The 27,994-nt window shown below is 42.7% G+C and overlaps 2 protein-coding genes across 2 annotated transcripts; both read left to right on the top strand.

The window, feature by feature from the left end:
* The first annotated feature begins 1,775 nt into the window (after positions 1 to 1,775).
* MRPS10 (mitochondrial ribosomal protein S10) lies at positions 1,776 to 8,343 on the top strand. The gene is made up of 7 exons (XM_054279965.1): positions 1,776 to 1,828; positions 4,361 to 4,419; positions 4,536 to 4,608; positions 5,636 to 5,775; positions 6,240 to 6,348; positions 7,470 to 7,559; positions 7,838 to 8,343. Exons 1-7 carry the CDS (start codon positions 1,793 to 1,795, stop codon positions 7,922 to 7,924), a joined length of 594 nt encoding a protein of 197 aa, XP_054135940.1. The 5' UTR covers positions 1,776 to 1,792; the 3' UTR covers positions 7,925 to 8,343.
* Positions 8,344 to 11,646: 3,303 nt separating this feature from the next.
* UTP25 (UTP25 small subunit processome component) lies at positions 11,647 to 27,177 on the top strand. Its single transcript, XM_054279967.1, has 12 exons — positions 11,647 to 11,767; positions 12,991 to 13,030; positions 14,215 to 14,467; positions 15,214 to 15,414; positions 17,513 to 17,601; positions 18,962 to 19,372; positions 20,342 to 20,561; positions 22,558 to 22,760; positions 23,948 to 24,130; positions 24,765 to 24,877; positions 25,289 to 25,534; positions 26,632 to 27,177. The coding sequence occupies exons 1-12, from the start codon at positions 11,667 to 11,669 to the stop codon at positions 26,876 to 26,878; spliced, it is 2,307 nt and encodes a 768-aa protein (XP_054135942.1). The 5' UTR covers positions 11,647 to 11,666; the 3' UTR covers positions 26,879 to 27,177.
* The last annotated feature ends 817 nt before the right edge of the window (positions 27,178 to 27,994 follow it).

The following is a 27,994-nucleotide window of genomic DNA, read 5'->3' as shown; positions in this document are numbered from 1 at the left end:
CCCGTCACATAAGAGGTGATGTTCTCAGTCATTGTACCCTTGAGCTTCAGGAGATCAGGCAGCAGCAGCCTTTTCTTTGCCAACGTGCCACTCAGCACATTCCCCAGCAGTTCCTGTCCATGCTGTGACATTTCACAGGGGCCATATGCAACCCAAGTTCAGCAGCCTGGGTGCTCAGCTCTGTACCACCAGCAAGACCCACTGACAAAAAATCTCATAGATACTGCAAGTCTTCATGGTTTGCAAAGTGGTGGAGGCTTTTGTGAGCATTAAAACGTGTTGGCTTTCAGGAGTCTGTGTTAGAAACAGCCCAGCAGAGTCTACTCTTCCTCTCCCAAGCTTGTATCATTTTCAACCTTTAAGGATCTTTGTGAAAAAGGCTCTACACTGGAAAATGGACAGGTGTTCAGGTTCCTGGTGGTTAAAAACTGTTTAAGCAAAATAATGATTGAAATCGGAGTTCTGCTTGAAGAACTGAGTGAAATACAGTAGAAATTTAGGGGCTTGATTCTGAAGAGTAGCTCTGTATTAAAGAATCTACAGTGACACTTTTTTAGTAACAGTTGCACAGGACCTGTGCTAAACTTAGTACCTATAAATATATATACACATATACATATGCCTGGTTAAGTAACATCAACGGGGTGCTGTTTTATTGTACAGCCAAGAATAGAACAATGATAACCAAAGAAGTTATTCATAAAGGAAAAAAGAGAAATGCACATTTCCTAAGCAGTACATGATTTAGGCCTCAAACATTGACTTCGTCATTAAGTGTTGCATTGGCTGATGTTAAATGTGCTGTTCTGCATATTTGTACATGAGTTGAACATAGTTTTGTTTCAGAAAACTTTTTTCTTGCTGATGGTTGATGATGGTAAACTATTCAATATTGGAGCTAGTCCTCTTTGATAAAACGTGTACATACAGAAAACATATTTTATGAGAAAAATCTTATTTTCAATATTTAACTGTTATTTTATTAGAAGATGGTTGTGTAAATATTTTAGGCGTATTAGTGTAAAAAGCAGACTGTAATTTTAGGTGGCAAAGGAAGTAACAAAATAAAAAATATATATACATTTGATAGAGCTTGTGATCTATGCTGGTTTCAGGTTCCTGTGTTTAGTATTTGACTTGCACACAGCTTAATTTCAGGTTAATCTCACTCTACACTGCCTGCCTGGTTGTGTGTATTTAAGGATCGTTTAGTGGCATAAATCAGCATTTTTTTATTTCCCTACCCCCTTTAAAGATTTGGTACCGATCAGAAGCTGTGTTGTATTATTAATCGCTATTTATATGTGTGAAAAGAAAGGGATTTATGTGCTATTGTCAGTCATTTTTATATATCGGTAAAATACAGTCGAATGGATTTTGCTCTAACGGGCTTGTATCCCTTTTTGAAATATTTTTAAGAGCGGGGAGAAAGTTGAAAACGACGATTCGTGCAATTGGTTTTGTTTTGGTTTGGTTTTTTTTGAAAAGATTCCTAGAGAACAGGCCGGGGAGGCGTGAGGGGGCCGGCGGCCGCCGTCGGCGGGAAGCGGCTGAGGGGGAGCCGCTGCTCCGTCGGTGCTGCCCTGAGGCACCGGTCGGGGAAGCGGGACCGGGCTGGGGAGCCGAGCTGGGGCTCGTACGGCTCCTGAGGCGCCATGGGGGCCCCAAGATCGCACCGCCGAGCGCTGCCGCCCCGGCGGGGAAGGAGGTGCGGGCTGAACCGCCCCGGCGGGGAAGGAGGTGCGGGCCGCAGCCGCGCTTCTCCTTCCGGGCGGGCAGGGGCGGAGCCAAGATGGCGGCGGGCTGGCTGTGGCGGCGGCTCTGTCAGGTGCGGTGTGCGGCGGGACAGGGGACGCGGGAGTGCCCGCTGCCTCCTCCTCGTCCTTTTCCTTGGTGTCTTCATTCCTGAGGGGAGTAGGAAAAGGGGACGTGGCGAATGCTGTCCTTCGGGCTCCGGAAGGGCTGGGGCTGGACAGCGTGGGACTGTGTCTCTGCACACCATCATCGCCTGGCGGGTCCTCAGAGCTCTTGGCTGCAGTTCTGTGGTTTTCCCGCAGTTAGTCCGGGTGGAAGGGATAGCGAAGGATAGGTGACTTGGATTTGGAGGCCGTGTGTAGGCGAGTTTCTAGTCTAAAAAGTTTCAAAGCTTGGAAGTTACAACGTAAAATAACAGGAAAGCGTAGTGCGCTGATGATGATTGCTAGTTTGGACTTTAAAACAGTGATTGCTTTTTCCCAAATTGAGAACATTGGATTTTCTGAAGCCTTAATCTCTCTTCTGTCTATGCGGTGTGTTCTGGACTTGCCTTTCAGCGTCTGTCTCCCCCTGACACTTCAGAGGCTCTCAGCCAAACAAAATTAAGGCTACTTTGCACTAGGAGGGGGTAATAATTATGTTTTGTGCAAAGTTTTGGTTCTGTTATATTGCAGTCTTTGAGTGTCATTTCCACCTTTGGAAATGTGTAATTTCCATCTATGATGGCCATTAGCAAGAGCGCATCATTAAATCAGACGGTGAAGCTGTTTACGAATTCCTGCCCACTGAATGTAATATCTAGCTCTTGAGGTATTCAGTGTATCATTTTGTCAAAATTTGCATAGAACACCTTTAATTTAATGTTACAAAATCTTTTGACTTGATGCAGATCTGCTTAATTAGTAACAAAGGGAAACGGCATGTGGTAGGAATAACATGTGCAGTCATAGAATATTGAAAAGGCTGCAGACCTTAGTGTGTGGGATAGGACTCTGCTGCTTAATCAGGTTTTGTTTTATTCATTTTTATTACATTAAGACTGAAATTTTTGTATCTAAAACCACATAGCACAATACCTATGAGTGCATTTATCTTTGCATGCAAATAATAAATCCTTATTACCAAGTCAAGTAGTTATAAGTAAAAGAATTCATAGCATAGACTGCATATGCACATGCATTAAAAAACCCAAAACAGATTTAAAAATTTAGTTATGATTACAGTTGATAGCCATACGTTTGTCATTAGACAATTACTAGCTGTATTTCACTTCTTTTAGCTATTGAGGGTCAGATAGTTCCCAACATAAACTTTGAAACCTTCTGAATGACTGTCAACTACAGTGACAAATATTCAGTGCTCCTAAAATTGCCTATCTTGTTATGCACTTAAAAAATGTAACAGTAGTTCCTCTGTGAAGGTCTGGATTTGAAAGGATTGCTCAAGGGGAGTACTGTAGTCAGTTTGTAAACAGAAATCTCCCCTCCTTCCTGCAGACATCTTCTTTATGGGAAGCAGCATTTGTGGATAAATTGTGACTGAGGCAAAATTACTTCAGAAAAATTTTGCTCACTGCTTATGTACAATGAATGTATGATGCATATTAGAAAAGGTTAGGGACCTAGCAGCATCATAGAGTCACTTATGCATATCCACAGGCAGCTGCAGTAAGATTACCCGAAAAAGTGTAAAATCTGGCTGGTTTCTGATGATTTGATTAGACAGTCACCTGTATAACTCTGTGACTCCAGCTTGTGTCAAAAAAGAGCATAAGGGGGCAAGATAAGTAACTAAATTGGCTTCAGCATTCTGCTGCAGCTCTGAGGTTCTGATAAGTCAGAGTTCCTTTTTCCCCCCTCAAGCAGTCAGTCTATAACTTTGCCAAATTAAGAATTAGTGGAAGGAAGCTAGAAACCACATAATGTTCAGAAGGGAACAATTATTCTGATATGAAAGACGGTAATGTTACATGATTAACACAGAAAATCATGTTAACTTTTAAACATGGTTCATTGGCTTCTAGGAAGTATTTCTATTTAAATGTTCTCTTCAAAAGAACAGGTGTTCAAAATTGAAGAGAACAAAGAACAAAAGTTCAAGGAACTTTTTTTTCTGAAAAAACAGTAAATTTCTCCCTAAATTCACAGACTAAATTTTTGCATTTATAGGATACTGCTTTCAGTTGCTTTTTGAAGTCCTACTTAGGCTTGTCACTTGGCAAAACTTACGTATATTGTACCATGAAAGTAAAACTAAAGAGAAAATATTATCATATACTGAAATGGCATCTGATGCCACAAAAAAAAATTGTTTCTGTTAAAAATATGCTTATGATTGCTACTCAGATGCCGCAGTAGTAAATGCATACTGTTACTGTGCCCTTAATGTGCTTCTTTTTTAGGTGCTATTGTATACTGAAATAAATTTCCATGCTCCTGATTTCCTGTCTTTTCCAATGGAGCAAACTTTCTCATTTGTCAAATCAGTGCCTAGGAATGTGCTGTGCTTTGGTGTGCAAAAAAGTAATCTTTAATAAACCTGTATTAACTGGCTGCTTTCTGATTTGGGGAAGATCACCATAACATAACTTATCTGTTTTATACAGGGATCAGCTTTTCCTGTCAGTTATGCAAGCAGAATTATGCAAAAGCAGTATTTTCTTCCGTAAGTGTAACAGCCCCTCCTCCTTCCACTGCTCCTCCATAGTCCCTGAAAAAATCAAACCAACTTTATCAACTTTAACAACTTATTTTATGCTTTCCTCATGACTGTATTTCTAGGAGCTCCACCTTGATGGGAGCACGGCTGGTTGGATCCCATGCTGAGACACAGGAGCCCAAGACTAATCCTTTGGTGAGTGTTCTGTAACACAGTATTTTATATGTTTTCTTAGTAATAAAAAGGACATCTAGAAAAACATGAATTCTTTTCTTGCAGCTTTTTGAAGGTCTGCCTCAGTGATGTCAAATTTGTCATAGAGAAAGAAATAATTTAGATTATTGGTATTTGAGATCTTCTGTTTTGGTGTGGGTTTTGGGTTTTTTTCCCAACAAGATTTCTGTAGCTCCCAGTTGCCTCTCAGTAACTTTCCCCCTTTTCTGTGCAGCTGTAACTCTATGAAACACCAACTTTTTGGCCATACTCAGTTCAGTGCCTGCAGCAGCTTAGCAGCCTTTTGACAAGGGCTTCAGAAACATCAGACAGGCAGTATTAGATCTACAGTGCTGACCCAGCCTTCCTGCTGTGGCTGGTACAAGCTGCATTTAGTGTGCCTAGGAGTGAACCTCTGGGAAAATCAGCACTTCTGCACTCATTAAGGCTCTTCCAGTGATCACAGTGAGCCCAGACCATCAGAAATTGAAGCTCTAACTGAAAGTCATAAACTTGCTCTTGTACAAACATGAAGGTTAATACACCTGGGGAAGACTGCTGTGTTTAAAGTAGTCTTAGAGCTTAGTAAAGTGAGAGTTCTGGTTGCTGTCCATAATGGTCTATTTAATTTCCATACCTAAGCAAACACTGCTCTATAAAATACAAACAGTGCTCCAGATTTGCTTCAACAATGAGTTTTGTTCTTGCTGTTGCTAGTGTTGTCCTCCTTATATCCATCTGGCATTCCTTTTTTGGTAGAAGAAATCTTACCTAAATGTTCAGAAGGTAGCTATCTCTTCACACTTTGCCTTCCCTGGTAGAGTGAGATCTGTCAGTCAAGGTAATGCAGGCAGATTCTGTTAGATAAACTAAAATAAGCAGCTCAACAGGTTGTGGGCTGTTTTTGCTCTTTCACAACTGGGGCATGCAGGCTAAGGAAATACACAGTGCATGCATTAATTAAGGAGAACGTGGTGTGGTAACTCTTGTCCTTTCTTCACAAATGCAGGTGTCTATTTCAGATGAGCCAGAAACGCTGTACAAGAGATTGTCCATTTTAGTTAAAGGCCACGATAAAGCTGTGTTGGACAGCTATGAATATTTTGCAGTGCTTGCAGCTAAAGAACTTGGCATCTCTGTTGAAAAAGTGTAAGTAACTGGTCTGTAGAGTGCTATGGAGTGAGATGATGCTTCTGTTATCTACTGTAATTCAGGTCCTCTGCGTAGAAGGATTTTTTCTTTTTATAAGAAATGGCTGTAATCTGACTTTTTTTTTCTCAGATTATAGACCTAACACTTCTTTGCTGGGAGGACAGTGATGAGAAAGCAGCAGCAGTTCTGCACTCAGCACTGCCATAGTGGAAGTGCTTTTTATCCCCATGAAGGATACTGACAGTACTTTCAGTACAGCTGTCAGTGCTGTAGATCCATGGGTAATACCTAAGTGTTAACCATGCCCATGTGAGTTAATAACAAACTGTACCAGTGTTTGGTATTTCCTTGTAGATCTTCTAAATGTCAAATAAGAACAGAGATCTCAGCATAATCTTTCAGATTAACTTGTATTATCATCCTTTATATAACATGAAAATTTCTTTTTCTTCTTTGCTCAGAGATAAACCCCCAAAGACAATAGAGCGATTTACACTTCTCAAATCTGTACACATTTACAAGAAGCACAGAGTTCAGTATGAAATGAGAACACATTACATGTGTTTAGAGGTAAGAAAGAAGGAAACAAAAATGTTCTAGATGCACAGTTCAAAGAAATTACTACATGCTAATGCACGAATAAAAATGTTTTGGGGAGGAGAATGCAGCAGAATATTGGAAAACAGCTGACCTAGTTACATAAAACGCAACACGAGTTATTCTGAATGCACAGCCTACATCATTTTTGGACCAAAAAGTTTTTTATTTTTACCATCATCTTAAGAGCTGAAAAAATGGCTAAAGAAAGTAAGGTAGAATTGATGTGTGTTATGCTCTTGGATTCCAAAAAAACATTTGGATGAGAGTTTTCTCAGGAAGGGAAGAAGATGCAGATAAGTCATTGGCATTGTCAGTCACTAAGGGTTCTGTTCTCTGTGAATTGGTCTGATGTTTTTGAGCAGACATACTTTTGTCCTGTGCAGCATCATGTGGCAAACTAAAACTGCATGTAGGAAGTCAAAGAAAGGAAGCATAGACAAACCACCAGCTCTGTGGCTGATGACACAGACATCTGTATGGTTTAGAATGCAGCTGTGGTTGACTTTCTTAGAAAAAAGGTTTACTTCCAGCATTTTGTGGCTCCTGGGTGTCTTACTGTATATTTGCACAGTGCTTAGCAAAATGGGACTTCTAAGTCCCCTGACATGAGTGCAGTACGAGTGGCTGCCCACAGACCATAGGCCCTATTCTTGCCTTCCAGGAAAACCTAAAGGATCAGTAATTCAGTGGAACCAGGAGAAACTAAACAATCAGTGTTTCAGTGGAACTCTGGAGTTGCAGGATTTATAACAGGCTTGAACTTCGGCAGTATAAAAAAACTGGTGATTTTTGTATAATCTGTAATTAATTTCATCTGAAAGCTGCAGTGTTAAGATCCACCACTTCTGTCATAATCAGTGCATGTGCTCCCAGGCAGCATATGCAGTTCTGTGGAATGAAGTAACTACTTTACACTTGCATGAGAGTTGAGTACAGATGAACTGCTTCTGTTCAGAATATTATGGAAGTTGGCTTCCTGTAAGATGTTTGGTCCCCATAGAAAGGGCTAAAGAAGCCAGGGAAATTTATTTTTAATTATGTTTGAAGTATTATTAATAGTAGTTCATTAAAAAAAATTCTTTCTGTTTTAGTTAAAATACCTAACAAGCAGTACTGCTGCAGTTTACTTGGAGTACGTGCAACGAAACTTACCTGAAGGGGTTGCCATGGAAGTGAAAAAGGTCAGTTTCCACCCCATATTATTATTATTATTAACTGTTATGAGTCCTGATGCGAGTACCAGTAACTACTGAAGCCTTCAGAAAGTCGTCAGAGAAAATGGGTGTAGTTTGCTAGGAAGATTTTCCAAAATAGTGGATGCTAAAGAGGCTCTATTGCTTGGAAGTGCCACTAGATGGCATTTTAAACCTGATTCATGTCTCAAACCAGAATAAATAAAGCAAAGTAGTTAGATGTGAGCTGGCTGGTACAGTAAGTGGTTGTTTTTCTTTCCTTTTAGACTAAGATAGAGAAAATACCAGAACACATTCAGAAACCTGTTTGGGATACACTACCTCAAGTAGAAGAAACTGAAGTAAAGTCATGAACACACCAGGTACTTCATTAGTACTGAAATTCATTGCTCCTATCAGCCTCATTTACTGAGACAGTCCATTGTTAAATAAAGTTTCTCTTATAAAGAAATTATATAAACTCTTGTTTCATCAAGTTATTTTTGCTCATAACTCCAGTACAAGTAGACTGAACTGCTATAAAGAAAAGAAGTTTTACTTGGTTCTGTGATTGGTGACTGTGGTAATCTATAAAAGGTTTGTAGAAAGCTAAAGTTTATTTTTACTTATATATGTAAAAGTATGTGTATATTTGCATAAATATAAATTCACCATCTCCTTTTTATACTAGATGGCTTCTGAATGCTGAAATTCTTCCAAATCCACTTCACATTTGTGTCAAGTTTAATATTATGGATGGCAGACTGTCATCAGTTTATCAATGTTGGATAAACTATTTCCCATCTTCTTTTCCCTTACTTATACCGCATTTCTCCATTTTTGCTTCCTGCCACATTGCTTAGCAAGTGCCAACAGCACCACTCCCACCATTGCTTTAGGTTTCCTCTCAAGTAACCTTCCTTCCTTCTGACCAACTCCTCTGATTTTTCAGTCAGAACATTTGTAGTTGCAATAAATACCCCATGCTTCACACTATTTACAGACATCAGAGTTTGAGCATGCTCTGTTGTGTTCCTAGGAGTCAGACATCCAAAGTTTAAATGATCTTTGTCTGAAGTGCCCAGTTTTGCATCCATATAGCAAAATTATCAGGATCAGCAATTTCATTGCCTGATACAAAGGCAATGTATGCCACGTGGGATGTGCCTTGCATCACAGCAGAGCTGTGTGATTCACCTTGCTAGAATTCCAGGTTGAATATGAAAGGAGTGATGTACAGAGGGGGAAGACATGACCTCCTTTCTTACCTTTCTCTTTGCTATGAGCCAGTGTTGTGGCTTACACATCTTTCTTTTCATTATATTCACAGAAGTGCATACAATATTAATAAATAAACATTCAACTTTATAAGCTATATACGAGAGTCCATCGTGCAATTTACACTGCCTAAGAAACTTATGGCAAAATGATTTGAAATTTTAGCTCTCCATTCATGAATTTGGATAGAAAGTGTGTGATCAACACATTTGTTTCAATTAAAAACATGCACTAAAACGAAAACAATCTCACAAGGGGCAGGGCAAAACTGAGGTGGAAAAGCAGGTATGAAGAAAGGCATGAAAGGGAGTTGGTGCGAGACAAAAGAGTGAAGGCAGTAAGCCAACAAGGAGGAATCTATTCAAATTAGTAGAGTTCTCTAAAATAAAGTGGCTTTTATAAACCATCTGTCTCTGGAACATCATGCAGATAAAAGGGCTGGAGACACACAGGTAGCAGCAGCACATTTCTGCTGACAGGGTTTAGTTGTGGTTGCTGACAGAATGGGGTCAGCAGAACAGATTTCAAATAATGCAGGCTTTTCTCCTTCCTTTCTTTCCAGTATTTTTGCTGGAATCAGAGATGCTGGTGCATAAGAAATCTATAAAAAGAATATTGCTGGTGATACGTTACCATGTTAGCAACTAGGAGCTCCAGGGTGATTTCACAAGTTCATTTAAAAATGTTATTTAAAATTTTCAAGTGGAGAGATGTAATTTAAGAAAGAGATTATCGTGTAACAGTGGTTACATGTTCACTGGTCTATGGGATATCAGCATCAGTGCTGCTTTACTGCCCATGCCTCACGAGAGAGAGCTGAGGTGTTCATTTCCTGGGAAAAATATCTTCTAAGACACACATCAATGGCACCACAACATTTTAAGTAGTTAATCCTAAACACCAAATACTGCCCAAGTAGGATCCTTCTCACACAAGGAATGGGGAAGAGGGAGGAAGGAGTTGAACAGAAAGAGGGAAGCAATTCCAGGAATATCATCATTGGTTTCAATGGTTAAATTGAAGTCAGGATGGAAAGAGGAAAAGGGGGTGAGGATAGACTTCAAGCTACAGGACCAAATCTTCTAAGCTGCTAGAAAAACTTTCCCATTCTGGTGAAAAAAGTGTGAATAAATGGCCACAGAAGCAAGTGCCAGCATTCAAAACAAAATAATGGGATCCATGCATTTTTAATTCATAAGGCAATATTTAAAAGCAGGCTGAAACTCCACAAAGTAGTGTGAAATGCCATCATAGCCAGAATTTTGGAAAGAGTGTACAAACCACACTGGAGTCCGAGCTACAGGCTTTCTGTCACCAAGGTCTTATAATTTTCTCTTTTTAATACACAAGAATGCAATCCCCAAAGAGTTCCTGAGCTCTCCTGATTCAGCTCTGAACAGACTCCTGCTCTTCCTGCTGTCTCCCAATGCCAAATTGTAAGTCAACAAGAAACAATTTTGCAACAAAAATATCGTGCCTTTTTCACGTTCCTGACAGAAGCGGGATTGATTGGCAATATTTTTCCTCTTACAGAGCATGACTGCCAACTTCACTAAAAACACCCTGCTAGCTGGAAATCGTTTATTTTAGTGTTGTTACATAACATGTTAGCTTCGACAGAACCTGCCAAGGGAATTTCTGCTGCTGGGCACAGCCAACTGCTGCTGCTGTCTGTGTGCTGTGGGGTACTGGGTAAAGCAGGTCCGTGGAATGGTTTGGATTTAGACAATTTTCCCCAGGCCAGAGGGGTTTATTGAAGAGACTGACCATGGGATTAACAACATGCAGGGATAACTCCCAGAGGCTTCTGTGTACCTGAAGTGCAGTTAATGGGCTTGCTTGCTTCAGTCAAACCCATGGGTGCCCTCAGGTCAAGATAGTAAAGAAGCTACAATCCGAATGTTAAATACTCCATGCCTCCATCCTCTTTGGAATCGTGTTGCCCTCACTTAGTTCTTGTACTCCAGAGACAAACTGAAACCTATTATGTGTGCTTTGCAAATTACAACACCATCTATAGCCCTTTGTTACCAAAGACTAGAGAAGTTTCAGCTAGGTCATACAGAAACACGGGGGTATAAAGAACTTCTAATGCAAAGAACTGAATTTACTGTATTTGACAAAATTTATGGTTGTTTCTGAAAAACTGTCTCCATATGCAGTAAAGCACGCTTTAGCAGCGCTCAGTAAGATTCAGCAGTGACATGTCAGAAGAGTCAGATTTCAGAGGGGTTTCATTTGGAGCTTTTGATTGCTTTTAGAATAAGGAAGCCTGAGTATTAAGGACTTGAGTTTGGTCTCTTCCTCTAGCCTGACTGTAGTTTTCCCAGCAGATGTGTAGCTGTTAGCACTGCAGATCACGGGTCAGTTGGACAAAGTGCGGTGGCTCCAGTAGTGTCTGCCTGCGCTCCGCGAGCCCGGGAGCAGCGCCGGCCTGCCGGTGTGCGGTGCCCGCCCCGCTGCCAACCGCGGCTCCGGCAGCGGAAACGCGTCACGGCCCGCACCAAGCTCGGGTCGCGGCGGGCAGCGGCGTCGAGACGGGCTTGGATTTGGGCACCGTCTGGGACAAGCGTTCCCTGCCGGTACTTTGCGTTCCCCAGCGCGGATCGCAGGAACAAATGCGCGCCCGCTCCCCACCCCGCACGCTGGCTGCTGCCGGCGGGGCGAGGCTCGGCCCCGGAGCTCACCCCCCTCCGCCTCTCCTTCCAGCCGCCCCGGCCCCGCCTTCCCAGGGTGCGACGCCCTCCCGGCATCACCGGGCGGCGCCGGGCTGCGGGCACCGCCCCGCCGTGCGACAGCGCAGCGCGCCGGGCACCCACGTGGAGCGGCCGGGCCGGCATGGGCAAGCGGCGGGGCGGGCGGGAGCTGCTGCGCAGCCTGAGCAAGAAGCAGAAGAAGCACCTGCGGGAGTTCGGCGAGGAGCACCCGTTCTATGACAAGTGAGTGCCGGGCCGGGCGGGGCCGGCCCTTGCCCGCCGTTCGGTGCCGGGGCTGCAGGGCCGAGGGGCCCCGCTCAGCCCGGGCCGGCCCGGGCGGCCGCCGCTCCCGCTCAGGCTGGGCCTGGGCTCCGAGGGAAGGAGGGGAGCTGCAGCTGCAGGGAGCACTGCCGCTCGCGAGCCGGGAATGTCGAAAGCAGAGCGGAAAGCGGGAAATGTCGGCTCGGATTTTCTTGCAACAAATGCAAACTCCTGTGGTGCAGCCCGGAGGCTGCCGCCAGGAGTGGGGAAAAGGAGTGGTGTGAGGTGGGCTCCCATTTTGATACCAGGCCAGTCTCTTGGCTTGTCAGGGTTCCAGCTTTCCCACTGTTTACTCCGTGCTCTTTTCTGATCTCGGGAAGGGTATGACAATAGAGTAGCGAAGATCTGTGTGACAGGAGCCATTCCCTCCTCGGCGGGATGCCCGTCTGTCAAAATGACCTCCTTCCTTTTGTGCCCACGTATGGACTTCTGAGGAAGGAGCTGCTTAGTCCCGATGATCTGTGCTGCTGCTGTAAAGCCTGTAGGAGCAGGCACGCGGTGTTAAGGTCTGTGTGTCCCCTGGGACCCTCCTGGCCTGTCTGCATTGGGGTGGAAGGCCTACTGCAGGGAGTGTCCTGTGTCACCTATACAGTGATGCTCAGTCCCACACAAGACTCTGTATCTTTTTGGAGGAACTGAGGTTAGTTTAAGCCCAGCTTGCACAGTGGCTTCTTTGAAGAACTGCTGTCCCAACACTGGTTAACTGATGCTGGTTTTCCTTTAGTTTGTGTCTGTTTCCCCCTTCACAGACCAATATTTAGCGCTAGAAGTACTCTCTGTCTCTGGTTAACTTTTTTACAAACTACCCTTGTAGCTAGGTGCTTTTAATTCCTTTTGAGACCTCATCTTCTGATTAACACTGGATTTTATTTCAAAATTTTTATTGATCAGTTGTAATGCCTGAGCACTTAGGCTTCGTGTGCAGAGGGCCACATCACCTAAGAGGAGAGGATGACCCTTAAGGTTTATACTAAGGGTAAACACCCAGTCTGTTTTCTTAGGGAGACATGTGTGATGGTTGGGTTTTAAGCTTTCTTTTAATTCTTTAAACTCGTGTAACTCATCAAATCACTCTTCCCCTCATTTCATTCATCCTGTGTGTAACATCATTGGCAGAGTAAGGCATGTTAGTGCTTTCTTTTCAGGGTTTCTGGAAGACCAGAAGAAACTCAAATATGTGAACTGGTAATGTATTTTTGTTCCTTCCTTACTTTTATCTTTGTGTAGTTTAGTGAAGTGAAGAACTTGGCATTTCACGTTTCCAGCTTTTTCAGGCTGATTAAGTTGTTCCACTTAGAAAACCAGTGTTTAGGAGAAAAAGATGAATGTAATTTTTGTGTGGATCTGAATTGTTCTCTGTAATGAATGCCTCTAAACTGTAATACCATCAGAGGGCAGAAGCAGCAGGAAATAACAGCAGTTCTTAAGTCTTTTTGTGTATTAGTCACAGTGAAAGATCATACTCTAAGTTGTTTTAATAATGTTGGTAAACTTAGTGTTGCATGAGTTAGGAGACTTGGTTCTTTGTTGAGCAAAGAAATATGTTAATACTCCTTCTTCAGGTTGCCAGTGCTTTACTCTGCTTTCAGTCACAATTTGGTAATCTCCTTTATGATCAGATTAATAAAAGACTTCAAAGTTTTGATATAGAAAAATTAATTACTTTGTTCCATTTGTTTCCTGTAGCAATTTTGTGCATTAATGTAGTATTTACTGATTTTTTTTCCTTTTGGGACTAAAAGAAACTAAGAAAGAAGGTAATGTTGTTGTGTTGATGCTCATGGTTTCACTATAGTTTTGGCTGTAATCTGGACACTGGTTTGTGCAAGCCCAGGACAGAACCGGCTCAAGTCTGGCTTGCTTGAAGTGTAGAGCTGTACAGCTGAACCAAACCTGACCAACTCCCCAGGGAACCATTGCCCACTGACAGCTATTTCACTTACTTTCTTGAAAGCCAGAAGCATTTCCAGCATGCTCTGTCCCTTGTATGGGTGCCTTTCTACAGTTTTCAATCCGTGTGTGGTTTTCTTAGAAGAATCTGATGCTGGTTCAGTAAATGCTTTGTCTGTGGAGATCAAATGTCCTCACTCAGCTGACACTGAAAGAACTGGGTTTTGTGGTGCTCCAAGTCAAATTGGTGCAGAAAGAGGCACTTCAGTCCGTCTCCCAAGATGCTTTCAAAACCTAAATGGAGGTGTCCAGTATAATGATTGGCATAAAATGCTGGGGTTTGAAAAATTCCATTGCATCTCTGTAAAGGTTTAGTGTGAGAGGGGAAACATAATAGCACAAGTAGAAGTAAGGGTATTTGCCTGCTGCTTTATAGGCTGTTACTGTTGTTGCTGTTTACACTCTGTTTTGCTTTCCAGTCTGACGATTCTGATAAATCAAGTCAAGAAAGTGATTCAGAGACTGAAGTGGAGCAGGTCTCTGGATATCATAAGCTCCTGGCTACCCTGAAGACCTCGCCTGAGTCTGAGAGTGAGGAAGAGGAAGATGAAAGTGAATCCGAAGAAGCTGAGGAAAGTGAGGCAGAAATGGGCAGTGAAGGGTCCCAGGAGACTGGAGAAGCAGAGGAAGGCAAAGAAGAGACGAATGATGTTCCAGAGGAGGAAGAAGGTGGTTTGTCTTTTCCCGTGCTTCTTTGGTGAATGTTGTTTGACTGACGTATGTTTTTAGCCAGGATCCTGGTGTAGACTGTCTTGTTGGCTGGGTGCTCTTCTGCCTTGGAGACTCTGTTGCTCCATTGGCTCTGTGTGGGTGGGAGCAGCAGCTGCTGAAGGATTTAGCAGGGGAAAGGGTAGCTGTGCTCATTTTGTGCCAGACAGCCTGCTGCTGCTTCCTCAGATGTTGTTTGTGCGGCAGCACAGAGGAAATCCACATGGAGCAGCAGACCAGGGGTTCTCACCCACTCATGGGAGACACAAGCTGTTCCCTCACGCAGCATCTGGCTTGGCTGTGCCACCGAGAGGAGGGAAAGGTTTGCCTCACAGCATGGGAAAGAATATGGAAATTGGAAGGAAACCTCCAGCTTTATGGCAAGGTGTCCTCATTCATGAAATCTGCAAAGAAATGCTGGGAGAGAGGAGCCAACCTTTAATAATCTCCAGTTATTTAGGGTCTTCAGAAACTAAAAGTAAATTCCCCAAACAGGTTACTTCTTTAATTTTGTCTGGGAGACCACGTTTTGTGTTATGTAACATTTGGCATGCTAGCCAAAATTCATCTTTATGGTAGAATGCAAAGTCTGCTCTTATCTTTTTTGATAGAGTTTTGGGAGAAGAAAATTGGTAACTCAAAGGGAACAACATCTACAGACAGTAACTTTTCCAGGAGAGAATAACCTGTTTCTTTCTCACAATTGTCAGACACAGCAGAGCAGATGCTCAGCCAGGAGCAGGCTGATGGCACAGATACCCCTTGTGACCCACATCATGGAGTAATTGAGGAGTTTACTGATGTGAAACACGAATCTGAATTTAGCTTGGAAACCAATTTCATGGAAGAGGAGAGTGGAGATTGCAATGCAGATAGGAAAGACAGCAGTTCTTCACAAGCTCTTCCAGAAGGTAAAAAACTGTGTGTTTGTGTTTAAGGATCTGCCTTTAGAGGAGTATGTGTTAACATGTTTAAATTGTCCAACACCCTAGCCATGGGCTGTACAGCTTCTAAGTTCCTCCACCACATTATTCATGCTGCCCACATGTGAGCTGGTTACATAAGGGACCCTTAACACTAATGCAGATGTGTAGCTGAGCCATTTGTTCTCTGTAGCCCCTGGGGACTGGGATTCATGTGGGATTTCTGCTATGACTGGTAAAGCTTAAAGTATCAGGGGCTAGAAAAGTGTGTGAAGGATGTTCTCTTGCTCTGCTGCTTTAATAGTAGTTTTAAAAGCCACTGTAATACAAAGAGCTCTGCAAGCCTGCACTTGACTATGGAAGATGTTCTTGGCACAAACAGCACAGTAGATAATCACAAAGCTGACCTGTGAGGGCATCCTTCACATCTCAGTGGAGTTAGAGGTCAGATTCTGAGAAGCTTGGAGCAGCCACAGTAATTTAGACAAATGCTCAGCGCTCTCAGAATTTTGAAGGTTATGCAGGGGAGTCTGGCTGCACCAGGATCGGGAGAGAGTGGAACATCAGCAGAGCACATGTAGTGTCTTTTAAGGGTGTATCCCTTAAAAGGGATACATTTCATGGATGCATCTGGAGCTCCAGTGTTGGAGTTGTCCCACCATATGTAACAAAATAACTGTGTTGCAGGGGTGTGCGATCCTTCAGCGACAGGGCACGCACTGGTTCTTGCACAGCTTCTGCTCATATTTAATGCTCTGTGCCTTTAATATCAGATGGCATCGTTTGAGAGAGAAAAATATGTTTGTAGCATCCCCAGTGATGCTGGCTTGTCATCTTGGAGCAGCAGCTGACATTAGATCTGGGAGGCAGCCTGGGTGATACATGAAATGTGTGGAAGCATCAAAGGGCCATGTGATAGAAAAAACAGCTCGTTCTTGTTACCATGAGAATATGACTTAAGCTGCTGGCATTGCATTTTAATGAGAACAGTAGCTCTCCAACTGCATGCTAAGTATCCTAACAGCTTTGTTCCACCTATAAACGATGCACTACTTCTCAGTGGGTTCTTGCAGCTTGGAAGTGTCTTTATAATCTATTACAGAAAATGGACCACCTTAGACAGCAGAAAGAGGATTAATTTCTACTCTGGTCCTGGGGTCACTAAAATTCCTGAAAATGCACCCCATTACTCCCTCTACTTTATTGGGAAAATGTTGGAATCTGTAAAACTCAACTGAGGAGAGACCCTGCAGTACAATTAAATGATATCCAGTTCATTTCCATTTCTGGAAAGATTTTCTCAATTTTTTTTCATTGTCATGATCAGTAAATGTCTTGACTTTTGCCCGGGTAACTTGTGTGTGGGCTGGATATTTGTTGGCAAGCACCAGTGTTCCCTAATTAGTTTTCTTTATGCAGTGAATGCTGCTGTGCTGCAAGCAGGATACTTGGCTTGGCTTTCACAATTAACTTTGCATGTGACTTTGTGCGTGCCAGTGTCTTTGAGTATAATGTGATTTAACAGCTCTTTGCCTCTCTTTTCCTTTCCAAAAAGAAATGCTGATTAGATAAATCAGACTTTTTCTCACTCCAGGCAATTCTTGTCCCCCGTCTCCAAAACTCGCCTAATATTTCTCTGCTTTATTACAGACTGTGTTCATATCACTGGGCAGAACTGTCTGTAAATTAGGAAGGTTAGCAAGTTCACTTGGGACTTTACTATTGACAGCCCTTTTCACCTGCAAGCAATGGATGTGCCAGAGCTTAAAGCAAAAAATTGCCACTGTTTTCCAGTACATACTGTTTTCCTGTCTAACGTTTCATTAGTGCTTGAAAATTCTAGTACTTCCATAAGTGCTTCTTTTTCTTTTTTAAAAGCAATCTGTCAAATCTGTTCTCTCTGTTCTTTGCAGAGAGAATTTGACATCCTTTCTCTCATCTCCAAGTGCTTTGAAATAACTAGTTTGAATTGTGGTGTTGGCCAGCATGGAGACTGTTCATCTCATTTGCAAATCCATTCTGCAACTTGATTCTGCTATTAACTGCAATAGTTCTCAGGCTATTTTTTTGTTGTTACTGTAAATAGATCCATTTAAGCAGCACATGGACAAAGAACTTGAAGAAAAGGAAATAGAGAAAATGTCTACGTTTCCTAAAACTTCAAGTCAAAGTCAGGTAATAATTTTCTGTAGCCATCCATCATTCCTAAAGATGCCTGGATCAAAATAATCCTTTTTTTATACAAGTGAAGTAGATCACAGTTGTTATTATTAGCTGCTGACACTAGAATTATCCAGATTTTTTTTTCACTGTGTTGTTGTTGAACTGTTTTCTTCTTCATTTACTGCTGGGCAAGAGTTGAAATGTGAAGTCTGCTGTTCCTGGAGGCATATGCTGATACACCTGAAACACATAGCTTTAGACATTGAGCTGTAGTCCCAAAACCTTGACAAAGGGTGGAAACAGGGCTTGTTTCTGAGTGGTGACAGCACAATGCCAGCAATGTGCTCTGCAGGTGAACTTCTGAGGTGACCATGTGCACTTTTAAAGCCACTTGTGATGCATTTTCACATTCTTGCTTCAAGATGGCTCTGTCCCTGTACACATTTACATGACAGTGAAGGGGAATTTATTGCTTATATTACTTTATTACTTAATTCTGGCAATAATATGTGAACTACATTACCAGAAAACCACCTCATTGCTTGACAAAGAATATTGGTTTTCAAAATACTCATTTTTAGACAAACCTTTGCTTCATAACGTTTCCACATCTGATTTTGTTTTGGAGACTTGCCTCCCATTCTGGTCAGCCATATGCTGGGTGACATTCATTGGAAGATATCCAATGGTTAGTTAGAGGGAAAGCTGTGATTTTTTTGAAATTTAATTTACTTTTTTGGCACATGGTGGCCAAAATTACCAGTGCCACCTGAAGCAATGCATGATATATCTTTGCTTAAATTGGTGTAGCTACTTTACGGGGACAGCTGGGGACAACTTGCATGGCAGAAGGCTTAAAGTTTAGAGTTTTCCCCTACTGCACTGATAGCTGTTCAAAATCAGACAGATACCCAACAAGACTGCATTTAACAACTGTATCACAACTTCTGGGATTAGCCCCTAATGGGTTTATTTTCTTCTTTGATCAAAGTATGTGCTCATTGGGGTCAGCTGGTAAGCACAGTTGGACTGCAGGGATCTCATCTCGTCCCTGGTTTGAGCCACTGATTTGCTGGGTGGGTTAGGCAGAAAATTCCTCAGCTTCCTCTGGCATGGGAACAGTTACAGACACATCATTGCAAGATCCATCCAGATCTACCAAGCTGAAATTTATTGTCATTTATCCTGGCAGACTCTCAAAGGGATTGCATATTGAAAAAAAAATGCAAAAATATTGTATTATGAAAAGATGATTTCCTTAATCTCACGAACTTGATTAAAGTTGATATCACCAGCTGTGGTGATATGCTTTGAAGTGTGCAAGGTTAGGTACATATGACTCCTCAGTTTTGTTGGCTTATTTTCTTTCCAGTGGCCAAGGCTGGGTCAAGTAGTTTTTTCTTCCACTTTGGAGAAACAGAAAACTTTCAAAGCAGACAAAGAATTTGATGTGAAACAGCTTCATCTCCACAAGCCTTTGGAATCCACTTGGCCAAAAGTGAATAAACAGTTCCTGTCAGCAGCGGACAAACCAACGGATTCCTCTTTTACCCCGTTACAAAGAGAGCTGTTCTGTGTCATGAATTCCTACCGGGACTTGTTCTATCCAGAGAGATCTGCTCTAACAAACGGAGAGGAGATTCGGCACGCGTACTGCCTGCATGCCCTGAACCACGTGCTCAAGGCCAACGCCCAGGTGCTCAGCAACAACGCGCGCCGGAGGGATCGAAAGCCAGGCACCGACACCGATGCCCACAGGGACCAGGGGCTCACCAGGCCTAAGGTAAGGGAGCTCTGGTTCCATGACCCCCGCCCTGGCTGCCTGCTCAGGCTGTACAAACATCCTGGCAGTTTGCCCACAAGTGTTTTTGCTGCTGCTCTCTCAGGGAGTGTGTTCCTGGGCATATGCCTTTCTACATTCCTTCATCATGCCTTGAAGTTGTCCTCCATGGCCAGGGAGAATGCCGTGTGAGAAGCAGTGAGCTCAGGGTTGTTAGCCAGCCTGGTTCTGTGCCAAGCCATGGGTTTGATTTAATCTCTTTTTTTGTCCCTATCACCACAGACTGATAAGTTTTCCTGCTCCCATATTTAAATCTGCCAGTGCAGACAGGTGCCTCCGTATCAATCTTCAGTATCCATGCAGGTAGCGTAGGCTGTCATTTAACGTGAGATGTGCCAGAAATTGTTTTGTCCTTAGGCACTTGTAAGGCCTTGTCTGCATGAAAGGATCTCTCTGTTTGGGCCCCAAACCAGTCCTTCCTGGATTCACAGCATCCTGTAGTTGATAACCGGGTGGATTCAACAATGACAGCCAGTCCCTGGTGTGCCAGCTGCCTGTTGAACAATTCCAGAGTTGGTTTTCAGTGTTTGCTGCATGCCTGGCAAATCTCTGGTTTCTGTGTAGACTCCCCCATTAGCCATTTATATTTTGGAGTTCTGTGCAGAAAGTATTGCCACCCATCCAAGAGCCTGTCTCTCTCTGTGTCACAGGAGCTGTTGCTTGCCTGGAGAACATGCTTAGTTTTCAGTTCCCCTGAGTGAGATGGGCAGCCAGGCTGAGCTGCTGGCCAGGACCAATTCAAGAGCAGTGCATCCCAGTGCATCTTCCCTCCCTACTGCTTGTCAGAATGGTTTTGTTTGGATTGCTGGGATGCCCCACGGGGGCAGATCCAAGCCAGGTTTAATTAACATATGTTTAATGGCGAGTGTTTGTGTTTGATGGGTTACTCTCTGTCACTGTCGATCTGCACAGGTGCTGATGATAGTGCCCTTCAGGGAGTGTGCGCTGCGCATTGTGCATATTCTCATCAGTCTCCTCGAAGTGAATGACAAGAAGAAAATAGATGTGAGTAATAAAAAGCGCTTCAAAGGGGAGTATGGCTCTGACCCAGAAGAGAAGCCCCCCAACCTGAAAAGACCTGAAGATTATGAAGCTGTCTTTGCTGGCAACATTGATGACCACTTCAGAATTGGTAATAACCTACTGAACAGATGATTTTTGGCTTGTACAGAGCTGCTACATAACAAATTTTTCCCAAATGCCTTAGAGCCATCAGAGCTGGGAGTTTGGTGAGACTCTAGGCTGTGTGGTATTCCTGCTGGTTTTGCCCTGGCAACCTGGATTTTTCTGAAAATCTTTCTTGCCTTTCCAGAACTTAAAAAGGAAGAGAAAATAGAGAAGTAATTATTTTCACATCAAGTTCAGAATAATTTAAAATGCAATGACAGCTTTATTGTAGCAGGACTGCCCACACCTCATTTTGAAGATAGCCTTGATTATGCAGCAAAATCTTTTCATGTTATAAAAAAAAAATCTTTTGGGTTTAATTAGCCTGTTCACAATGTCTCGTGTAATGGTTGGAACAAAATTAAAGCTCAGTACTGAGCAAAGCAGTTTTCTGCTGTGCTTCCCATGGTTTTCATGGAAGCAAATGGGTAGCCAGCAAGTAGGAGTGTTGGACAAGCAGAAAATGTGAGACTGTTTCATATAATATTGTAAACTTATGCTGTTTAGTAACTCAGTATGCATAGAACTAGCTGATGGCTTGGTTCCTGGAGCTGCTAAGATGAGAAGGCAGTTTTTGTAACTTGACAGATGAGAGGCTTTTGAAATACTGCACCTTGAAAGATAAATTGGCACCCCAAGAAATGTAATGATACAGTGGAAGATGTGTGCAGGTTGCAGTCAGTCTTTCTTCCTTCCCCAGTGAATATCTCTCTGGCTGAGAGCATCTTACTTTCAGTAGCATAATAATTTTCCTTTCAGTCCTCTCCCATACCACACTCTGCTTGTTGCACTTCCTAAGTGTTAAGACATGATTGAAGAAACTTTCAGTGCTGTTAACTTGCAGAGGCAGATTATAGAAGCAGAATAATTTCTCTTTCTTACTGTGCTGCACACCCTGTTACTTCTGCACAAAGATCTAATTTAAAGCACATTTGTTATGCCTTACTAAAACCACCATTCTTTCACATTTTTAAACAGAAAAAAGACTTGATGTTTCTAAACTGTGTATATGCTGTGACAAGTGATATCCTCTTCCTGGAAATTCAACCAATTGAACCTTTTCTTTTTTTCTTTGTTTTTTCATTTTTTATCCTTGGGTTGAAATAGACAGCAGGAGGGGTCCCTGCTGCTGTCTCTGAAATTCTTAGAAGGGCCTTCAGGTGAAGCTGTGCTATCTGCCTTCACATGGACAGGGAGAGAAGTTGGAGAGACTTTGGGCAGATTGAGGGGGGTGGTTTGAATGTGGTCTGCACTAGCTGCATTTTTAAGACCAGGAAACTGTGGGTCTGGAAGTGCTGCCACATAGTTATGACACAAACTCCTTTGATTCCTTCCCTTTCGTGTCTCTAACATGAGAGGTGGTGCATAGGCTGGTTCAGAATGTACCCTGCAACATGTGGTGTGAGAAGCAGTGTAGGTGCAAGACTTTAGTCACTGTAGCATGAAGAACCTTGTCCTTTTTGGTTTAGTAGCAAATCATTCAGCCTTGTGAATAATGAGAGTTGATTGTCCAGAGATCCACCCCAAATCTTTCATGACAGATTAAAGTAACAGTTACTATAACACCCAAAGTTCAGGATTCGGGGAGAAAGGAGTAGTTAATAATTTCTGCATTTTTTTTTCTTAAGTTGTTTAGTCTCCTCATTCCCCTGTTCAGCAGAAAATCAGAAACAATATGTTTCAGTTAAAAATTTTCATTCAAATTATGAAAAATCTTTTAAAAAATAATACAGAAATGCTTTGCCAAACTGCATGAAAATTTTCCACATGCTTGTCAAATAGGGGTAGGGTGGATATGCACTTCATGGGGAAAGGAGAGTTTCAGACAGATTAGTTGTGTCCAGCTATATTCATCAGTGTGGGGAGAGGAAATGGGAGAAATTACTGTTCCAGAGCCTCCTGGAGGAACGTGGTTGATAATTGATGTTAACTGAGAAGTTGCTGTTGGTGTTGTTGGACAGGGGTTGCCATCCTGCAGAAGAGCATGAGGCTCTATGCACCCTTCTACTCCTCAGACATCATCATTGCCTCTCCCCTGGGCATCAGGACTGTCATTGGTGCAGAGGGAGAGAAGAAAAGAGACTTCGATTTTCTGTCATCAATAGAAATCCTCATCATTGATCAAGCAGACATTTACCTGATGCAGAACTGGGAACACGTTCTGGTGAGTTTTCCAGATACGTATTCATTTTTGTGCTGTGTTTCCCATATATGTCCATTCATTTTTGTGCTGTGCTGTGTCTTGCTGGTCTGATGTTGCTCAGTTTTGGCAGTGAGCAGTATTGCTGTTTTTTACTGACTTGATTCTAGACATGGATGTTTATTTCTTTTCCTCCCTCCACCCTGATATTTTCCTTATACTAAGAATATTCTTTCTACAGACTTTGGGTAGTAGTACATGTTCTCTCTAAAACTTAGTTTGGTGCTTTAGTAGTGTATTTCATCAAAGGTGGTTTTGGACAGTTTTAATTATCTTGCAGCATTAAGAATGATGATTCCTTTAATCACATCTGGGTGAAATTATGCCAGCTGTCTACTGCCCAGTGTCTCAGTCAGATTGCAGCCATGTGAGGAATCTGGGCAGCCTATTTCAGGTTCCTCCAGGAAGCAAGAGGAGCTGGTGCATGTCTCCACTGATTGCACATACTAAGCATTAGTCATGTACAGAGTTAAACAGTATGAAGGGTTTCCTGTACATTTAATGCGAGTAGAGCTCTTGCATTGTGGCTAGTCTTTTCTTTTCCACATTAAAACACCTCTGAGGTACCTGGACCAGGAATTTTGACTACTTGATGTCACTATGCATTTTGGATAAGTCCAGAAGGTCTTTTTCCCTCAGGAGTCACAGAAAGGGCACATGAGCCTACACAATACCCACAGAATGAGTCTTGGAGTTTGTTTTCTGTTTTTCCCTTTAGGTGCAACTGCCTGCCAAGTGGTGGCAGGGATGCCAGTCCTAGGCATTGTTCCTTGAGGGTAAAATGTGGCGAATTTCTTCAAACTCTACCCGAATGTGATGAGAGTTGTGCTGTGCTTGGGCTTCTTTTAGCTCAGAAACCTTGGGCCCATTGCCTTTAGTACAAACAAATCCATTATAGTTGCCCCAGGAGAAGATTAGAAAGTTGCTGTTCCTGGTGACTAAAGAGATGGTAGCTTTCAGTTCTGTGGCAGGAAATCAAGTAAATTGCTCTTGCTGTGGTCAATAAATTCCAGACAGTGGTGTCTTGGGAGGTGCTGCTTGTTTATATTCTGTGCTGCCTTGCTGGTCCCTGCCCTCTTTCCCACTGCAGTTGAGATTTTTGCAGGCAGTCAGGGATGTCAGCAGTGATGTGTCTTCATGTGTGTGTGCAGCACCTGATGAAGCACATTAACCTGCTGCCTCTGGACTCCCACGGCGTGGACTTCTCCCGAGTGCGGATGCTGAATCTCAACAACTGGTCCAAGTACTACCGGCAGACGCTGCTGTTCAGCGCCCTCCAGGAGCCCCAGATCAACTCTGTCTTCAACAAACACTGCTTCAATTACATGGGGCAGGTGAGCTCACAGAGCAGCTGGAATGCTGGTGTGCAAGGGAGGGGAGAGGAAGAGAAAACCCAATTGCAGAAAAATTCTGTAACTCAGTTGCTGAAAGACTGTGTGCCTATTGTTTCCCTCACCCAGATGATTCAGTCTGAATCCATGACATTACATACTGTGCCAGAGGCATGAAGAGCTGCTCCTCATGCAGTGATGCTTATTTGATATTTTTCTTTCATAGTAGCTGCTGTTTCATGTCAGAAATTGGATTTGGGGTTTTTTAATTTGACAGACTCAAGTTATTTTGTTTTACTTACTCTGTTGTTAAATGGAGAGTTTGTTTGCTTCCCTTTTTTATCTCCTACTGTGTAAGTTGCATGAACTGTTAGTATTTTGAAAGAAACAGGAAAAGCAAAAACTTCAGGAGACCATCTCAAATGTATAGGATTCAGGACATAAGCAGTCATCATGCATTTAACAGACCTGGTTTGTCTATCATGACTGTAGCTTTGTATTGGAGCTTTCTTAAAAACAGCCTTCTGCACTGTTTTTCTTAAAAATAGTGCTGTCAGATGTGAGCTGCAAAAAGCTGTCTGCAATGTGCCTGCCTTTGGAATGCTGCTTCCCTGAACATCCTACTTCCTTCTCACAGGTGGCCATCCGCAACGTGCCGCTCACTGGCTCCATCAGCCACGTTGTGGTCCAGCTTCCTCATGTTTTTCGGAGATTAGAAGCTGACAGTGTAACCTCTGTGATAGATGGCAGGTACTGTGTGTCTCAGACTGTTTTGCTGTGCCCTAATGACTGCAATTTCAGACTCAGTGGAGCGTACTGCAGAGCACACTGTGGGCTCACCACACAAGTACATCTTCATTATTCCTCAGGTGTAGGCTGGGCTCTGTAGAGGTGGAGGGAAATACTGACCTTCTCCTTGCCAAAGGCACTGGAGAATACAGTCTGGGGAAGAAATACCAATCTCAATACCACAGTTGTGTAGTGCTGGTAATGCCTTTTATCTTCTACACATGTAGAAATCCTGTGAAGTTAAAAGAAGGAAAAAAGTTGTGAAAATCTTTGGCAGTCTGTTGTTTGATGATACTCCTGTCTGAGCTCATATCAGTATTAGAAAGCTGAGGTTTCACTCTGGTTAAAACATAATTGTTTTTTTAAATTGAGGTTTCAGTTTTTCATCGACAAAGTTCTGCCCGAGTACCGCGACGCCATCATGTCCCACACGCTCATCTACGTCCCCTCCTACTTCGACTACGTGCGCCTTCGCAACTACTTCAAGAAAGAGGACCTGAATTTCACTCACATCTGTGAATACACCAAAAAGGCTGCTGTCTGCAGGGCACGGCGCTTCTTCCTCAAGGGAGAGAAGCAGTTCCTGCTGTTCACTGAGCGTTTCCACTTCTACAAAAGGTGAGTTGTGTGTGGAGGGATAGAATGTAAGAGAATAGCACAGAAGGCAGTCTCACCCCTGAGGAGTTGCAGCTGTACTGATCACCACAGATTAGGAACAGGCCTGCCCTTAATAGGCCACAGCCTATTGAGTGTTCTTATTAGACACAGCCTTAATAGCTGTGCTACAAAAGAATGGGTTAGCTGGGTGAGGAGAGATGGAGTTTGTTGGCTGTGGTGTGAAGAAGGAGTCAGTGCTGTGAGGAGATGCCCATGAGAAATCACCAAGAAGATAGGGGAGCTTTGCAATAAGATGACAACAGTTGTGTACTGAGTTTTCCCTCTGAGTTGTGTGCGCTGTTCTGAAGGTAGAGTCTGACCTTAGTCATAGATGGGCTGTGCTGCTTTTTGAATCTGTTGGATCCCTCTGAGGACTTCTTTGACTGAAGTAAGAGTTGTTAAGTTTACTTTCAAGTTCTTGCCTGTTGTCAGCAGTCCCTTTGCAGAGACTTTAATATTTTGTCATGAGCAGAGCTTTTTTCAGGAAGATGAGTGCTCCAAGTTCCAGTGATGTCAGGACAGGATGATACAGCCTGCAAATGGGATTCATTGGGCCTTTTATTTGTGTTCATCTGTGCCACAGTAATTGTATAAAATTTTGGAAGGAATATATAATTGGTTCAATAATGCAATACAGCAAGCTGAGGCCACTTGGAAAATTTGTTACATCCTGACTGGAGCTGCTTTCAAGTTCCTAATGGAACAGGATTTTTTTCTATTAGCAGATGTGTTGGCAAATACGAAAAGTTTCATGAGGCTTGGTCTGATCAGGCTTCACTGTATTAAAATCCAAGCTGCAGAGGCTGACCACTTCATAAATTGGTGGTGGTTGGTACTTTAGGGGAAGTCATTGTGCCTGGCATTGTGAGATTTTCCCCATAAATTCTATTTCTCTGTTTAGTCTTCAGTCCGTGACATGGGATTTGTGAAGTCGAGCTGCAGCTGATGTGCATTGAGGTGGATAGAAACTGGAAGACTTGATAGAGGACTGATGTTTTACCATGCATATTTTGTAAAATTTGCCTGAATTTTTTTTGTTTTTATTTTTTCTGCTGCAGGTATACGATAAAAGGCATTAGGAACCTCATTTTCTACGAGTTACCAACATACTCCCACTTCTACAGTGAGATTTGCAACATGCTGAAGGCCACAGACAGTGGGGTGGATGCTACTTGGACTTGCACTGTGCTCTACTCCAAGTATGATGCTCAGAAATTGGCTGCAGTGGTTGGCATAGACCGCACCGCTCAAATGCTACAGTCCAAGAAGAATGTGCACCTCTTTGTTACAGGAGAAAATGATTAAGGGATTCTGCAGACTGGATGAGTGGATGGACCTGCATTTCACTCCTAATGCAGATTTTTATATTGCTTTTTAAAAAAGTATTAAACTTTTTACTCCCTTTTGTTAAATATTCTGTTGAAATTGTTTGTATAGTATAAAATTTTGTATTTCAGTACTCTGCCCAACAAGAGATGAAGGGTGTCATTCAAGAAAGCAGGGCTTAGAAGGTGTTTTCTGTATAGAAATAAAATCAATCCAGAAACTATTTTTCATGTATATTAAAAACCTCATGGGTCAGTAAAGATTCATGCAGTGATAAATAGCTTTTGGTTGAACTGTTTCATTTAATTTTCAGGTGTAGCAAACTCACTTTCTTTTCTCAGAGGGAAGTTTTTCTTGTCTAAGATAAGAAAAATGCCCAGGTATTAAATGAGTGACTATCCTGTAAGCTATTCTGTAAACAAGGGATGTGCAAGCAGGGCCTCTATAGCACAAGTGTGTTTCTGAATGAGAGTTGGACTTGCTTCACGTTGGCACTTGTGAGAATTCTTAAATGTGCTTGGGAAGGAGCTATGGGTTTTGTGTTTTTCCTGGTGACCTAAGTATCTCTGCCTCCTATTTCCAACAGACCCTCTGGCTGGTCAGTTTTACCAGGGATAATACAAAACCAGGGAATTGCAAATGCCCCATGGATGGTATCTGGCACCACAGGTGGAGGTGAGGTGGTTGGTTTGTCTGGTTGGTTTGTCTGTTTTTTCTCCTGATGGCTGCAGATGGACATGGAAACATCCTGGTGCTGCCTTTTTCTTTTTCTCCTTCCCAGAAGCCAAGTGTAATTGAAAGGGAGTTAAAATTAGAAGGATTTGTTTAGGTAAGCACGTGCTAGGGCTGCAGGAAGATTGTTCTCCAGAGGGGCAGGTGAGCCCTGCGTCAGCCCCAGTGCAAGGAGGAAACATCCTGTAATAAGCTTTGAGGGAGTTCTTGTCTAGGAGGCTTAAGTAAAAACACCAAAGTGAAATACACTTCTTGAGTAAATGAGGCACATGCTTTCTGCCAATTTTTGTCAAATTCCTGATTCCTGTATTCCTCAAAAGCTGTGAACTCCAGTAGTTAGCATTTAGTAGACATGAAAATCCA

Source organism: Melozone crissalis, unplaced genomic scaffold, assembly GCF_028551555.1.
Source record: "Melozone crissalis strain CALT ecotype California unplaced genomic scaffold, PUWL_Pcris_2 ptg000027l_1, whole genome shotgun sequence".
Classification (NCBI taxonomy): domain Eukaryota; kingdom Metazoa; phylum Chordata; class Aves; order Passeriformes; family Passerellidae; genus Melozone; species Melozone crissalis.
Note: the sequence above shows the minus strand (reverse complement) of the source record. Positions and strands in the feature narration are given on the sequence as shown.